The sequence below is a fragment of the Ictidomys tridecemlineatus genome, chromosome 3 (genome assembly GCF_052094955.1).
Source record: "Ictidomys tridecemlineatus isolate mIctTri1 chromosome 3, mIctTri1.hap1, whole genome shotgun sequence".
Classification (NCBI taxonomy): Eukaryota; Metazoa; Chordata; class Mammalia; order Rodentia; family Sciuridae; genus Ictidomys; species Ictidomys tridecemlineatus.
The window spans coordinates 154,899,015-154,911,111 of record NC_135479.1 but is presented as its reverse complement, the minus strand read 5'-3'; the positions used below and the strand labels follow the sequence as shown (position 1 = coordinate 154,911,111).

At 40.6% G+C, this 12,097-nt stretch overlaps 1 protein-coding gene across 2 annotated transcripts in view; it reads left to right on the top strand.

The window, feature by feature from the left end:
* Positions 1-274: 274 nt before the first annotated feature.
* The window catches only part of Tmprss7 (transmembrane serine protease 7), a 35,013-nt gene continuing 23,190 nt past the window's right edge, over positions 275-12,097 (top strand). Inside the window, exons 1-6 of one of the 2 annotated variants that reach the window (XR_013436880.1) lie at positions 275-939; positions 2,777-2,984; positions 7,004-7,134; positions 9,282-9,349; positions 10,440-10,633; positions 11,379-11,417. Coding sequence is in view for 1 of the 2 variants with exons in the window: in XM_078044242.1 (XP_077900368.1) it covers positions 868-939; positions 2,777-2,984; positions 7,004-7,134; positions 9,282-9,349; positions 10,440-10,633; positions 11,379-11,417 (712 nt within the window). In the remaining variant the exon portion in view is untranslated. The remainder of the gene's footprint in view (positions 940-2,776; positions 2,985-7,003; positions 7,135-9,281; positions 9,350-10,439; positions 10,634-11,378; positions 11,418-12,097) is intronic. The other variant, XM_078044242.1, reaches the window with a different exon arrangement.

The window sequence follows — 12,097 nt, the reverse complement described above, 5'->3', positions numbered from 1 at the left end:
TTATGTCACTACATGTCATAATTCTTATGTTTTTCTTTTCTTCTCTAAGTTAGATCCAATTTCAGGCAGCTCACCTAGTCTTTACCACTTTAAGCCAGTTTCTTCCTTGCTTCCTTATACACAGCTCTTAATACTCAAATTGGTGCCCTGATTAGCAGACCAGTGTGTGCACTTTAAAGGGCGACTGATCGGCTTTCCATTGATGCCCAGTGCCCACAGGGAATGATGTACTAGCAATAAGGGAAAAATCCCACATTGCCCCTGAGGATTACTTTTCCTATCTTTGGATGTAATTCAGACTGATAATGGGAAGAATGGGAGAGATGGGAATAGGAGATTTGTATAAGAAGGGGCCTCTGGGTTTACTACACTGCATAACCAAAGTGAGAAAAATGGAGGAAAAGCCTGCTAAGATAGTTTTCCAAGAAAGTGGCTGGAACATGGAGAACAGGTGGGAGAGGGCAGCCTCTGGAGCAGGCAAGAACTATCAGGTGCCGAGGATCACAAATTAGACCTCTTGGCAGATTGTAGGAGGTACCAGCAATAATTTTAATGATCTTTCAATATTTTCCCATTGTTGGACTGGGTTTCTAGTAAGGAAACTTTGCCTTGGGGCTGGCCTCTGAGAGTCCTTACTCATACTGGAGTAACATTAACACGTTTGGTTTGGGGTGGAAAGATGAGTGCTAGGTCCCTTTAACATTCACAATGTGGCCTTGAAGCTGCTTCAGTTTCTGAACTAGACCTGGTGGAGGTAAATTGATTCCTTTCCTCTGAAAGCTAGCTTGACTGAGGTGACAGTTCCTGTCCGTTCTTCTTAGTGAGCACAGGAGAGGGTAAAAGCTGGCTTGCAGACACCCCTGCTAGATGGTCACATTCATGCACCTAAAAATGGACAAAGAAAACGGTGATGCTTCATCCAAACCAGCTGACCTGAAAGTAAGTAGAGTGTGGGAAGCTTTCCCTCAGCTTTAAATGCCCTTTACTTTTGACCCTGTTAGTGAAATGAGGTTGTGTGACTTTCTAAAGATAAAGGGGACAAAAAGACAATCCTTTATCTCTTTATGGTACGCAATGGATTTTACAAATGTGAGCTTGTTTTAAAGTACTGTACTCAGCAATCGATTAGCAGCTGTTTTTCTAAAACTCCAGGGAAATGGTACTGATCTCTATACAAATTCCACTTTAAAATTTAATCAGGGCTAACTGAGACTATCTATAATGTGTTCTTGCACTTAATGATCCAACTTCGGCCTTGAGAGTTCTACGTGCACCGACATTTCTCTGCACCTCTGTCTTTTACTTCTTTGGAGGAATGATTGAAAGTAGCTTGATACCAGAGTCAACTCATCTTTCAAGGGAATATTTTTTTCTCTGTGGAAATTCCACCTCACTCCTGCAGCACAGTGAAGCAAGTTTGGTCTAGGTCAATTTCTCCAGGAGGGATTCAAGCAACATTTTCACTGCGAAGGTTGACAAGAGTGTTTGGCAAATAGAATGAGGGAGCCATGAATAATTCAGAGTGTACTTGGCCACATATTATCCCATTAATTGACAAGAATAAGATTGGAAGACATAAGTTCTAAAGGGAAGAGTGAGGAAGAGTAAGAAAAAAAAAAAGGAGAGAACTAAAGGCAGTGCAAAAGAGGGGTTATTTCTTCAGCATTGATGTTCTAGATTGTTGCCTTATAAAAGAATGTGTGGTTAAAAGTTATTTCATCGCTGGCGTTTAGTTACCCTGACATGTATAAATCTCTTTGTCAAAGAAGCTAAACTTTCTTCTACATTATTAACAAATTCACAGCATCAGATGACAGAAGGTAGAGGAGAAAATAAAAGAGGAGGAGGAGGGGACAGTTAAATGATGCATTTTGTCCCTCATGCACATCAGTACATCTAAACCAATAATTTTTATTTCTAACAAGTTCTTTGTTTCATTCTTTGCTGTATTTTAAAATCATTCTTCTGTTTACGACTGAAACACTGAGTCACCAGCCAGTTCAGCCCTGGTGACAGTAAGACACGCATATTCTTCCACAACTCTACCCAACCATGGCATCCTCTCTACTTTTCATGCCTACCTCTCAGTCACGAAGCCATAGACAGGAAATCCGTTTATTTCTGTGAGGATCTCACTTATATTACTATTTTCGATCCTGCCTCCATCCAGAAAGAACTAGTTATGAGAGAAAAGCAATATAATATAGATATTTAAAGGTCTTACAGAGAGCTGTGCATGCACATGAATCTACCCACACAGAATCTTTACCTTCACCCCTGAACTTTAGATCCCTTAGTGGCTTTGCTCCATGATATTCAAGCTTCGGTTCCACAGCAGCTGTTCAATGTAGCTGGAGAGCTGGGGAGAGGGAGGATCTGGAAGCCATTGTACCAAGGTTGTATAATGTTTAGTTTTTCTGGTTTTTTTTTTTTTTTTTGGTCTTTTTAGAGGTATGATACTGAGAATGGAACTCAGGGTCTCTCTACCACTGAACTATATGTCTCCAGTCCCTTTCGTTTTTTGAGAAATCTGCCATCCTCCTGCATCAGCCTCCCAAAGAGCAGGGATTGCAGGTGTGGGCTGCCACACCTAGATCTAGTTTTTCTCATCTTCATCCTGTGACTAGGTACAAATTGACTTATTACACTTACAGGAATAATTTGCCTGAATACAGTTAGGCCTCTTAGCACCTAGACCTCCTGACTGGGGAATTCCATTTACGCTCTCGACTACCTCTAACTGAAAATATATCTTTCTTTTTCTTTTCTTTTTTAGATATCCAACATATCAGTTCAGGTGATCAGTGTCCCAGGGAAGCTGCCAGGGAGACGCCCACCACGAAAGCCGGTTGGCAAAGCCAAACCCAACAAGCCAGCCAAGAAGAGAGCGCCTTTTTGGAATGTCCAAAATAAAATCATTCTCTTCACAGTATTTTTATTCGTCCTAGCAGTCATAGCCTGGACACTTCTGTGGCTGTACATCAGTAAGTGAAAGTCTGTGTCCCTCTGGGATTAAGCTTGTGATGTGAGTTCTGCTCAGCCAAGCAGGCCTAACCTGCCCTCGGGGTTTCTGATGGAATTTTCCTCTTTCCTAAACTGACACACTGTTTCCAAAGCTGATGTGGAGGATTTTTAAGGAGAAAGGAACCAGAACTGAAACCCATTTCTTCTTTTACCACCACCTCTTTCCTCCCATGGACAAGCAAGAGGGGAGACGGGAGACAGGATGGGAAAGGCTGAGGAGGAAGCTGAGGAGATTTTGAGTAGTTAAAAAATACAATGCATTTATTGCTTTTAAAAAACGAATGGAATGCAAGCTGTTTCATTTCCTCGGTCCACCCACTGCCTGTTTCTAGGCAACCTTAAATTTGCAGCTCCCTGAGCTCCATTTTATACACGCATCTTTTTCTCCCTATTGTGTTTTTGTCAATCTGATCCTTTCGGACAGATGTGGCAACACCTTTTTCTTCTATTTACTCATGCAGCTCGGTGATTATAGCATGTATTGACTTGTCTTAAAGTTCCCATTCTATAGTTGATAGAAGATTCATAAAATGAACATGCATAATGACATAAAATGAAAGGCATGTATTTGACCTCTGCCCCTGGTATCTGGCTCGGAATTTCTAACACTCTTGTAATTTTCTGAGTGTTAGGTAGGATCAGAGCATCTTTTTTACACACACACACACACACACACACACACACACACACACACACATATATTATTTGATCTTAGTCTCCAGTTCCTAACACAGAGCTTTTAAGAGTCTTTATTGTGTTGATGAGATGACTCATGGCTGAAAAGCCCTTAGAAAGCCAGAGGAACCAAAAGTGTGAGTAGGGGCCTATAGTCTTCTGTCCTCTCAAAAATGGGACAGGGAGAGGGACTGGAGATGGAGTCACTAATGGTCAATGATTTACTCAATCATGACTACAGCATGCAACCTCCATAACAACACCAAAAGGCAGTGCAGAGAGCAGCTGGATTGGTAAAGGTCCTCTTGCTGGGAGAGAGGCGTGCCCCAGCTCCACAGAGACAGAAGCACCGGTGCTGTACCTGTTGACCTGGCCACTTATTTACATTTTTAAAAAAATATCCTGTATAACAAACTAACAGTAATGAGTAGAGTTTCCCCCTGATTTCTGTGAGTCATTAAAGCAAATTATCACACCTGAGGGGGTCATGGGAAACCCTAACTTGTAGAAGCTGTGTTGGCATCTAAAGTGGTGTCAGTCCTGTGGGAATGAGCCCATAACCTGTGGGGTCTGACACTCTCGTTGGATAGCTAGTGTAGGAATTAAATGAATTATTGGATGCCCAGTTGGTGTTTGCACAGAACTGGAGCATTGATAGGTGGGTGTGTGGAGGAAACAACACCACATTTGGAGTTGGAAAGTGATAATGTGAATTAAAAAAAAAAAAGCTTTCTTACTTGTACTTTCAAGGATTCTAAAATCTGGGTGGCAAAATTTATAGGCAAAGAATTACTGAATAGTTTCTTGAATTGTTTAGGTCACTTATAAATCGATTGCCTACAATTTGCTTGGCACAGATAGGCACTCCAATAAGCTTCAGAAAGTTTTTTTTCTACTTTCAAAAATCTCACAGTTCAGGCCAGGTGTGGTGGTGTAGGCCTGTAATCCCGGTGGCTCAGGAGGCTGAGGCAGGAGGATCACAAGTTCAAAGCCAGCCTCAGCAATTTAGTGAGATCCTAAGCTACTCTGTGAGACGCTATATCTAAATAAAATACAAAATAGGGCTGGGGATGTGGCTCAGTGGTTGAGTGCCCCTGAGTTCAATCCCTAGAACCAAACCAAACAACAACAAAACAAAAACAAAAACAAAAAAAAAACAACTCACAGTTCAGTACTGGAGAGAAGGTGTGAATTGATTTTTTTAATTGATTATTTTGTGATCATAGAAGAGAGGCACCCAACTTGCCTACGGGTGGAGTCCAGGTTCCTAAAAATTCATTTGATACATCTTTTAAATGCCCACTGTCTTGGCCCCTTTGGTAGGCATGCAGGACAGACTGGTAAACAAGATACAATTTCTGTCCTCAAGGGGTTTACAGACTACCAGGGGAAGTCAAGTCAATGGGCCATTAAGACAAAGCCAAAAAATCCCAACTGAGAACAAGCCAACTTATTTCCAATCATCTGCCTGCCATGCCTCAACTGATGCATTTGCATTACCCTAGAATTTTTGTATAAAATTTTGGAACAACCTTGTGCAGTAGTAGTTTATTGATTGAGTAAAAATCAGAGAAGGGCATTTCATGGAGAGAGATCAGCATGACCAAAGGAAACGAATATGGATAAGTAAGGACTCTTCAATATGAAACCAATTAGTTTTGAGGCATGAAAGGTGGGTGTAGAGGGTGGCCTTGAGAAGTGAGGGGGACAGTTCATCAGGAAGAACGTGGAGGGACTTGAAAGTTGTGCTGAGCTAGAGTTAGGTACATGTGATTGTGTTCAACGCTAATATGATTTCTCTTGCAATGTTGCTGTTCTGACCTTTGAGTATTTACTAACATGAGAAGGATATGTTTGCACAGAACTGGAGCATTGATAGGTGTGTGTGTGGAGGAAACAACACATTTAGGGTTGAAGGTGATATTGTGAATTTTAAAAATTCATAGTTTTAACTCAAATTTAAAGAATCTGCAACTAGAAAAAAGAAAAAAAACTTCTAAGAAGCATGTTCTTGATAAAAATAAAACGAACCCAAAGACATTTTTTTTTGCTTTTTGTGGGAGACTGTCTGAAACAAGATGATCCCCCAAGGTCAATAACCCAAAAGAACAAATCTGAGGCAGGATTTCAGGCTTCCTGCCCTTGCCCTGTGCTTGAATACCCCTCCACAGCCTCACTACTCTGCTTGGGTCCAAAGTGAACCCAGGTGGGTCCTACAAGGAAGGTTGCTCGTTGCCACTCTGTAGATTTCATCTTCTTTTTAATTCAGCCATCATTTGCTTAGCATTGTGGTGTGGTGGGCCTTGTGCTAACAGGGATGTTCTCTTTCTCTCTTCTTCTACCCAGCACCTCCCTCCCCACCACCCTTCCAAAAGCAAACTTTTGTTGGACACCAAGGCCAAGCCAGGCACTGACTGCATGACAGGGGCAGAGGAAAATACACAGGTTACTGTGCATTCCCTCAGAGCTCACAAAGGGAGGCAGACAAGCAGGCAGCAGCTCTGCTGCAGTGTGAATTATGCCATAGGAAAGAAAAGTGCCAGGGCCCGGGAGCCTGCAAGGTTGCCCAGGAGGAGCAAAACCTGGGAAGTAAAGAGGAAAGGAAGAAAGGAGAGGTGCTCATGGCCCCCAGCCTCTGCTCTTTATTAGCTGCCCTAAAGCAACACAGAGGCAACAGCCTTGCCTTTGCCCCTCCTGGCAGTTTCTGGCCTGGCAGAATACCACGTTCCACAGTCCTCACAGGACAGAGGATTGGAGCAGGAGTGACCTGCCATACTGGGCTGAAGGCCACACTGGGTGGCTTGTGGGAAGGATGAATTCCCATGTATTGGATAGAGCTGAAGACTGGCCCAGCACCTAGAATGTCAGGCCACACAAGTCACTTGAGGGACTAATGAGAGAGCTCCAGAGCTCAGTGACTGGAGTTCTCTCCCTTCTTTTCACCATGAGCTTAATGGTGTCAACTTTTTACCTCCCTACATTCCCCAGACTTGGGGTACATGAAAATTTTCTATGTTCTTTTCAACGCTTTAGAGACTCCAAGATGTATAGATTTCAATCTTTAGGTCATTAAGTATTTTCCAGAAGCAGATTCTAAAAATGGAGCATCCTAAGAGGTCTGTTGATTTGCTGCTGATAGAAGAGGTGTCATTAAGTACATTTAGAGCATCACAGGCTATGAGCCAGTAATGTATGCAGCTTCTTAAAATGAGGTCATTTGGAAGCCTCATACTGACATCCATCAAATGATGCCTGTGGCCACACTGATTGGAAAGCCTCCTAATTGCCTTCTCTCCTCTCATAGGTAAGACAGAAAGCAAAGATGCTTTTTATTTTGTTGGGATGTTTCGTATCACCAACATTGAGTTTCTTCCTGAGTACCGGCAGAAGGAGTCCAGGGAATTTCTCTCCGTGGCGGGGACTGTCCAGCAAGTGGTGAGGTGCTGGGGGTGGGGAAGGCAGTGGAGTGGGTGGGTTGAGGGATAGGGTAGGGGTCATCAGTGTCACAGGTGAGCTGGGTTAAGGGAAATAGAGGACAGGGGGTGAAGGAAGCTGTCAGAAGGAAACATGGGCATTTTTTCTATAAAATAGAATCATTTCCCTCTGATTAATGTAAAAAGAAGTGGCTCTCTCCATTTTTATTTTTCTCATCTGCAAAATAAAGAAATTGGATCAGGTAATCTTTGAAATGCCTTCCATATCTGAGGTTATGCACATACTAATTAATGCTATCATTTACACATTTATGCCACCATGGTGCACTAGCAATTCCTTCACTTAAAAAAAAAAAACAAAAAACAAAAACAAAAACAAAAACAAAACTGCCAGAGACAGTGGTGCAGGCTTCGAATCCCAGTGGCTTAGGAGGCTGAGGCAGGAGGATCGCAAGTTCAGGCCAGCCTCAGCAACTTAGTGAAGCCCTAAATAACTCAACAAGATCTTATTTCTGGGCTGAGGATGTGGCTCAAGTGGTAGCACGCTCACCTGGCATGCGTGGGGTGCTGGGTTATATCCTCAGCACCACATAAAATAAAATAAAGATGTTGTATCCACCGAAAACTGAAAAATAAATATTAAAAAAATTCTCTCTCTCTCTCCTTAAACAACAACAACAAAAGGCTGGGTATGTGGTTCAGTGGGTTCAATCCCTGGTACCCAAACCAAACAAAAAAACCCTTTCTCATTATAGAATTAATATTTATTGTAAAAACCTGAAAGATCCAGAAAAGTGTAACAAGAACATTAAAACCTTTAATGTCCTTACTAGAGATAAAGCCCCTTTTTATTCTGGACTACATAGACATAGAGGATAACGCATACTGGAGTTTTAATGACAATTCAGTTTTACAGTTTGCCTTTTTTTCTCTTTACTTTGCATGTTTCTGTGTTACTAAACATTCTTTTTAAAACACATGTTCTAATTGCCTCTGAGTTACCAAGTCCTTTTTTATTGGGTGTTTAAGCTGTTTCCATTTTTTGCTACAATGGAAAATATAGCATTTTTCATGCTACATAAATTGTGTGCATCTCTAATTACTTTTTTAGGTGATTTCTTCAAAGTGTAATTCCTTGTTCAATAGAAATTCAGGGCTTATGGCACACATTGCCAAGTAGAAAGTTTCTGCCAATTTTATTTCTACAAAATGGAGGGGGTTGCCCAGCAGAGGCAATGCACAGCCACGGTGTAGTGTAGGATGAGGAAGGGGGAGAGAAAGACAGCAAGCAGCCACAGTGGCCCTTATTTACTGACTGCCTTCTGGACACTGGGTACTTTACCAATTGCTTCATCTCTGATACTTGTGCACCAATTATTCCTCAAATTATCCCAAGGAGGCAGGCATTTTGATCGCTCCTTTACAGAGGGAAAAACAAACAAAACAAAGAGCAACGGTGACCCAGCAGATTTAGGTAATATGTTGCATAGTGACTTTAAACTTCAGAGCTCTTATTTTTACCATTGTGCCACATAATTTTTTGAGGTACTTTTTTTCCAGCCTTGGGAGACTAAGTAGGTGGTTTTGCTATTATGTAGGAGAGGCAACAGAGGAGAAAACTTGGGAGAAGAGAATGAGCTTGGTTTTAGAAATGCTAAGAGAGCAAAAAATGATTGATTTAAAGGGGCTGCGCATTTAAAGAGAGACGGTTCTGAAGGGGAATGGTGTGCTTCGCCCTCTAGTGGCTAATATGAAAATGTGTCCTTAAAGAATAATCAAATACTGAAAAGAGGTTTCATCAAATCTATGAAAAATGTGCTTAAATGAGTTTGGTTTGTTAACTCTGGAGACAATAACGGATGTCAAACTTGACTAGATTCTTTAAAGAGAGAAATAAATGGGCATAACCGATTATTCTTAAACAGCAGAATAAAAGTAGGTAATCCAAGGATTGCTGCAGGACGTAGGGATTTGTCTTGATTAATTTTGATAATGTCTGAGTTTGGAATTAGAGACCACTAGTTGGAGGCTTGCTTTTCTCCTTGCTGGCTGTCAGAGTGTGTCCCTGCAACACACAGAGTTCTGTGATAGGAAGCCAAGCTTGAAAGAATTAGGATACTTTCATTTTATTTTTATTTTATTTTTCAGGTAAACTTTGTTTACACAACATCTGCCTTCTCCAAATTTTATAAGCAGTCTGTGGTTGCAGATGTCAGGTAATTTATGTCTTCTGTTTGGAGATTTCAACCTTCAATGTTTTAAGTTCCCCTCTTTTTTTTTTTTTTTGTGGAAGGATTGGGATTTTACTGTTCTCAAGCAACTTCTCAGGGGCAATTGTATGTTCTTACCATGATCACAACTAAGGACCCAGCCTCTGCCCTGCTCCTTATCTACCAAATTTCACCTTCCCCTCAGGGCTGGAATCCCTATGTCAGTGTCTCCGGGCAAAATGGCCGTGAATATGCCTACAATATTAAGTGGATGGTGGAGGCAAGAATAAAGCATGGACCCTATTTCTGAAAATATTTTCAGTGAAAAAATGATTATTAGAGATTTTTTTTTGTACCAGGGATTGAACTCAGGGCCCTGAGAAAAAAATTTTAAAAGATTTTATGTGCAATAATTTTTAGGAGTAATTGTGCGACATATACTATATCCCATCTCCCACCACTTACAAAATATCTACAGGGATTCACAGTCCACTCTGACACACAAAGGAACTGAGGAATCTTGGAGTGAAGCAGCTCATTTTCCTTAACTTTTCATTTACCAAGTTATTTAAATTCTCTTATGTTTATTTTATAAAATATCCAGTCTTTATCCAATTAGAAACTCAAGCTCTGGGGTCAGTTTGAAAATCAAATTGGGCTTAATTTCTCTACTACTATTAACTAGCTGTGTGGTTGTGAAATGTATTTGGCTTCAATTTCCTCATCTGTCAAACTGGAAAAACACTAAGACGTTTTTCATAAGATTAAATGAGATAAAGCAGATTTGGCACTGTATCAAAAGTGGCCAGGTACCAAACATGTTAAAACTGTTATTTTTAATGGCAGCAAATACTGATTCATATCCACAGAAATAGTAATGGTTCTAGATTTGAATTCTAACATAATAATTAGAATCTATAATGGGATGCTTTCTCTTTCTAATCCCCATAATAGGAGCCAATGACTACCTAAAGAAGGGAGTTAGGTTCAGTTGAAGGATGTGCTTATTGTCTTTGAATCTGTCAGTTGGGTCTCTTTCCTAAGAAAGTCTACTTCCTAAGAGATATCCTTGAACATCTCTCTTTTTCCCCTGTAGCAGCAACAACAAAGGTGGCCTCCTTGTCCACTTTTGGGTTGTGTTTGTCATGCCACATGCCAAGGGCCACATCTTCTGTGAGGACTGTGTGGCAGCCATCTTGAAGGACTCCATCCAGACGAGCATTATAAACCGTACTTCTGTGGGGAGCTTGCAGGGGCTGGCTGTGGACATGGACTCTGTGGTACTAAATGGTAATTGTTGGGTAATTTGTGTTTAAGCATTGCTTCCCATAGCATTCCTTAGGACCATTATCATAGCCAGAGATGTAATGAAGTAGTCTCTTCTACAATCCCAGTGGCACAGGATTAGCCAAAGGCATCAGAGCTGTGTTGGTTAAAGAAGTTGCCAAATATTATGTATAGTACATTGATTCAACAATAGAACTGGGAACAAAACATATAGCAATTGAGTTTCCAAAGTATACATTGTACACCACACCCACCCACACGCACACACACATACACACACACACACACACACATATGTATACACACATATACAAATATGTGTATGCTAGGCATATGATAAGTGGCTGATAAATGAAAAGTTTGTTACATAAAAAATCTCTAGTGGATAATTCTACAACTGCATTTACTATTTCAGTCATAAGATTAATTATTATTTGGTTGCTTTCTTACCTTTAAAAAATGTTTAAGACTTATAACTAAATTAGTCCAAATATACAGAAGTAAAGAGAATAGAAAAATGAATTCTCATACATCCTTAGCTTCAACAACTATCAATTCTTGGCTACCCTATTTAATCTAAAATACCTATTTACAATTTATCCATCCCCTACTAGATTATTTTCAAGTACAATCCTAAATGGGCTTGAATGTTCTCAAGAAGTACTGAAAATAAATTTTCCTGAGCAAAATTCTAATAAAACAAAGTTCTGGGACTAATAGTCTCTTTCTATTCTCTTTTTCAATGCAGCTGGGCTTCGGTCAGATTATTCTTCAACCATAGGATCTGGTAAATTTTTTCATGTGGTACTCCCTTGTCCCCCGGATTAGTATCTTTTTTGACCATAATTTTCCTTTTCAAATGATGGTGTTTGTTAGTACTTTTTAAATTGCAAGTGACAGAAGTATATTTCAACTGGATTAAACAGAAAAGTAACTTGACTGGCTTACATAACTGGGACAAATGTGGAATATATTGACTTTAGGCATGGTTTGGTCCAGATTACAATAAAACACCAGGACTCCATCTCTGCCTTCCTCTGTGGAGGCTTCTTTAATAAGCATGTGCTTCATTGTAGTAGCAAAAATGAGATCACCAGTAGATCAAGCTTATAATTTATCATTTTCTCAATGGTGGTGGAAAATTCCTTCACACTTATTTCCTTGCAGTTCCTGCAAGAAGTCCTGGGGTTGAAGCTCATTATCTAGATTGGCTGATATGCCCATTCCTGAAGCAATTTCTTTGATTGGCCAGTCTGGGTCACATACCCATCTCTGGAGCTAGGGGTGAGTTCAACCCCAACCAAACTGTACAGGCAATGCAGAGACAGTTTCTCAGAGCAAAATCTGGGTGGTGTTACCAGAAGAGAGGAGAGTGGACTGTGCTGACAAGGACAGCAGAGGTCCTCCACATGACCTCTTTTGCTCTCTGCTCTTCTATAAAAAAATTCTAGAAAAGTCATTCCTAAA